This window comes from Nicotiana attenuata, unplaced genomic scaffold (genome assembly GCF_001879085.1).
Source record: "Nicotiana attenuata strain UT unplaced genomic scaffold, NIATTr2, whole genome shotgun sequence".
NCBI lineage: Eukaryota > Viridiplantae > Streptophyta > Magnoliopsida > Solanales > Solanaceae > Nicotiana > Nicotiana attenuata.
In genome coordinates this window covers 309,783-314,343 of record NW_017671226.1, presented here as the reverse complement: position 1 = coordinate 314,343, position 4,561 = coordinate 309,783, and the positions used below count along the sequence as shown (strand labels likewise).

Here is a 4,561-nt window from a genome sequence, read left to right as displayed (position 1 = left end):
GGGCCTGTTAATCTTGTCTCTGATGATGACGTTGTCACCCCTCATGACACTCATGAGTCGATTAACCAGCTTTTCGTTAGTGGTTTTGAGAGTGGTGAGTTAGGACCTGTTTTGGATGAACCTCCCCTATCTTCCTCTTCAACTCCCATATCTTCAGTTCCTTCTCTTCCTTCTTCTGCCGTGCCTTTGGTTCCTTCCTTACCTGCTCCATCTGCTTCCGTACCTGTTCCACCTGCCTCCGAACCTCCCTGTGCTGTTTTTACTTCTTCACCGCTCCTCCTTCTACTGTCCATAATACAGAAGTGGGTTCTACAAGTAGAAGGATCGCTATGAGGAGCGTGACTATCGAAGTTCCTGCTAACAACAACCTCTTGAGGAAATCCGGTCAGGCGGATGTTTTGGCTTGAGCCTTTAATAGGCCCAATTGAGAAAGAAAAACTGAATAGCCATAGCTGTCTGACTCTGATGAACGACATAGTTCATTCCACCTTGAAGGTATGTCCCTTCTTTCTTTAATTTGCAGAATTTTTTCTGGAATTCTAATTTTTCTTCCCTTATCATTTTCAGGCCAACCTTATTGGTACAGAGCTGATGAGCAGAGTTTCTTTATTAGAGAAGGTGGCACGTGACTCTGAAAAGGCTGTTCTTGATTCAGAGAGGGAAGCTCGTGACTTTCAGTTGGAAGCAGCTAATTGGAAGGAACAATTTGATAGTGCTCAAATTACTATAGAAGATTTGCAAGAGAACAAGAATAACCTGGAACAGCAGATAAGAGCATTAACCTCAGAGCTTGCGGTTGTTAAGGCTTCTTCAAGTCAGACAGAGAAAGAAAGAGAGCGTCTCGAGTCTTCTTTCTCAGAGCAATTATCTAAGTTGGTTCCGTTTAACTTGCTCGTGTCTGTTGCTACTCGTACCTATTGGACAACCTTAATTTTTTCTGACTGTTTGACCAGTCTACGTGTCTTGACACGTCATCTCCAATATGCAGAGCAAATTTTTCCCAATACAGTTAGGTCACGAGCATTCCGCAATATCAAGGCAAGAAAATGCTGCACTTATAATTTCGTTGTTTAGCTCCTAACAAAATATATCTGCATACATCATTTTAGCTTTATTGGTCAATAGACATTTACAAAGCACAGTATTGGGGTTGGCTATATGAATCATCGTTGTTCATCAGTTTGAGCTCATCTGTCCGACAACATTATGTCTAAAGCTTAAATAATTAAAAATTCTACGATTACAATTACATATAAGTTCTACCACTAATTCGAATAGTGAGACTTCAGAAATTCTAACTCGAGCTGCAAAGCACAATTCTTCTTCTTCTCATTCTCCAGTTCATTTCTCAGCTTATCAATCAGCTGGTCTTTCCTACTCACTTCCACACTGTGTTGTTCCCCGTGGAAAATACTTATCAAATTCATTACATTTTGCCTTTGATCATCCAAACTCTTCTTTAAAAACAATAAGCTAGCCAACATTACTTCCCTACTAACACTCCCACTCCCAATTTCAGTAACAATTTTTCTATCTCCACCACAAACAATAGCACCTTCGACCTCAGATTGGCGTGAACTTCCTGGTGAACTTATAGTCGATGTATCAGAACCCAGTTCCGATACATCGACTTGCTTCACCACATTATCATTATCTTGTTTTAGGCTAATTTGCTGATCTTTTTCAACCGGGAAAACTGGAACAAGTTCAAACCCTTGCACATTGAAATTCCATCCACTGATCCTTCTTTGCTTTGAAATTTCTCCCTGTTCTGGATCCTCCTCATTTTCATCATCGGATTTCTTCAACGACAATTGTCTTTGAATCTTTGATTGTCTGAACCTCTGCTCCACACTTGGCAAGCCCTACAAACAGAAGCGGATTTAGAATTTAAATTGAGTGAGTTCAAGGTTCCAAATTCTTTAAAAATATGAGTTCAGATTTACTACTAAAAAAAGGGTAGCCCGGTCCCGTTATATGCGGGGTCCGGGGAAGGGCCGGACCACAAGGGTCTAGCCTTACCCTGCATTTCTGCAAGAGGCTGTTTCTACGGCTCGAACCCGTGACCTCCTAATCACATGACAACAACTTTACCAGTTACGCCAAGGCTCCTCTTTAGAACTTAATATTGACAATAAATTCTCAAAATTTAACTGTATGTCCAGCCTACCTGCAAGATGTGCTTAACCAAAAAATCAGGACCTTTATTACTGCACTTAAAGAAAGGATGTTTCAACAATTTCTCTGCTGATGGCCTTTTAGATGGATCTTGATCAAGACATAATCCTACCATATCCTTAAAAGATTTGGAGAATTTCTTGTAATTCTTGCTGTTTCTTGTATTCTCATAATCAGAAAACCGAAATTTCTTTGTTATTTTCATGAACAAGGATTTTGAAGGAGGAAGATGAGACAGTGGAGGCCGTCCATGTGCTAATTCCAAAGCAGTAATACCAAAAGACCAAATATCAGCCTTGAAACTATACCCTGTATGTGAATGTATAACTTCAGGGGCCATCCAATAAGGCGTTCCAGCTACGTCAGTGAACATTAAACACGAAGAAGAGGATGAATACGACGACCCATAAGCTGAAATTGGTTCATAAATTGATGCAGAAACTCCAAAATCCGCAAGCTTTATAGTTCCATCAGAATCAATCAGTACGTTCCCTGATTTAATATCGCGGTGAAGATGGCCTTGATTATGAAGATACGCCAATGCATGGAGCGTTTCTTTTAGGACTATCGCGATACATGGCTCGGATAAACCATCAGGAAAACCAGAGGAAATTATGGATTGCAAAGAACCAGCAGACATAAAAGGCATGATTACCCAAATATAATGATCAACAGTGAAAGAACAGTGTGCTTTAAGGATATTTGGATGAGAAAGAAGGGACATGGTTTTAGCTTCACGTCTAATGTTGTCAAGATCAGCTCTTGATTGATCAAGATCAATGGCTTTGATTGCTACTACAGAAGAGTTCATTGGTAGACAAATGGCCTTGTATACAATGGCACTAACACCTTTACCAATCTCATCAAGAATTGTATAGCATGTTGAGTCTAAAGGATACTGAATTTTTTTGTGATCTTCTTGATCATGTTCTTCTTGATTATAAGCCATGAATATTTGGTTTTGAGAATTTTTTTTTTTTTGTTTTAACTTGTTGGAAAGAAAGAGTTAAGTATGGCAAATTTATGAATGGAGTTTCCACAAGAAGATGAAAGAAAGTATAAAAAGGAAAGGATACAGAGAAGATTGAAGTGGTTTTCCTGTGAAAGATTGGCAAAAAGGAGGTTTATTCAGAGCGGTGACATATTTATTTCATTACTTTTACAGTTTTATAGTATAAGGGTGTGCATGTGAATTTTCAACTACCTTTCTCTCGAGTTAGCCAGATGAGGATCAGGGACAATTGGCTTCATTCTCCAGTTTTGAGGCACAGCATTACGTGTTATGAATTACCATACCGAAATTGCAATGGCCGTGTTGTTATAACTTATACTCCTTCCGTTCTAATTTATATGAACCTATTTGACTTGGCATGAAGTTTAAGAATAAATGAAGACTTTTGGAATTTGTGGGTCCTAAACAAGTCAAAAAGCGGCCCAGAGTATTTGTGTGGTTATAAAAGCTTCTCATTAAAGGTAGAATTGTAACTTTAAGCTAAATTGTTACCCAATTTAGAAAGGGGTCATTCTTTTTAGAACGGACCAAAAAGTAAATAGGTTCACATAAACTGGAACAGAGGGAATAAGAGAGAATTGCCTCAAAATCCACAATTTGGTCTAGTAATTCTAGTGAAATTCCGGCTACAGTATTAACACCCAACTTTAGTAAAGGGATCAAGCCAACTTGACTAAAATAATGGTAAAAAAAATTTGTGGCGCCCAATTTTGCGCCACCCATTATATTTGTATCCACATTTTTTAAAAAGTTTAACTGATACATAATTTTTGAGTAACTTCGAATACAATTTTCTTCTTCTTCGTTGTTGTGCTTCTTCTTTGTACTTAGTGTTTTTTCTTCTTAGTTGCAAAATGAGTTTGTTAAATTTGTTATTGTTTTGATAATTTGATGATTGAGTTGTGTTCTTTATGATATTTGAAAGTTATGTTTCAAATTGGAGCTCATTTGGAGTAGATTTGAGTATTGACTCGTATGTTGGATTGTTGAAATTCGGAGAATACGATTATGTTTCAGAACTTAAGTTTCGAAATCTGAAGTTGCATTGAAGAGATTGAACTACTTAAGATTCGAATTTCTTTAGTTGCATTTGAAAGATAGAAGAACTTCAAATTTGATTTCTGAAGTTGCAATGAAGAGATTAAACTAGTTAAGATTCGAATTTCTGAAGTTGCATTGGAAGGATAGAAGAACTTCAAATTTGATTTTTGAAGTTGCATTGAAGAGATTGAACTACTTCAGATTCGAGCTGGTATACTTTGTAAAATTTTGCGCAGCATGACTATAACTTCAAATGATGGCCTCAAGAGGGGCTATATATGAAAGAGAAACTTTCAGAAACCACTATATTTTAGTGGTTATTAGCTAGTT

General features: G+C 37.6%; 1 protein-coding gene across 1 annotated transcript; it reads right to left on the bottom strand.

Annotated features, from left to right (window-relative positions):
• Positions 1-1,088: 1,088 nt before the first annotated feature.
• On the bottom strand, positions 1,089-3,193 carry LOC109206824 (serine/threonine-protein kinase BLUS1). The gene is made up of 2 exons (XM_019369686.1): positions 2,171-3,193; positions 1,089-1,865 (listed from the first exon to the last, which is right to left on the bottom strand). Exons 1-2 carry the CDS (start codon positions 3,125-3,127, stop codon positions 1,266-1,268), a joined length of 1,557 nt encoding a protein of 518 aa, XP_019225231.1. The 5' UTR covers positions 3,128-3,193; the 3' UTR covers positions 1,089-1,265.
• Positions 3,194-4,561: the final 1,368 nt, after the last annotated feature.

Coding starts and splice junctions, on each gene's coding strand:
- LOC109206824 (XM_019369686.1), bottom strand. CDS start 3,127: ATGGCTTATAATCAAGAAGAACATGATCAAGAAGATCACAAAAAAATT. Junction 1,866..2,170: donor TGGTTAAGCACATCTTGCAG/GTAGGCTGGACA, acceptor TTCTGTTTGTAG/GGCTTGCCAAGTGTGGAGCA.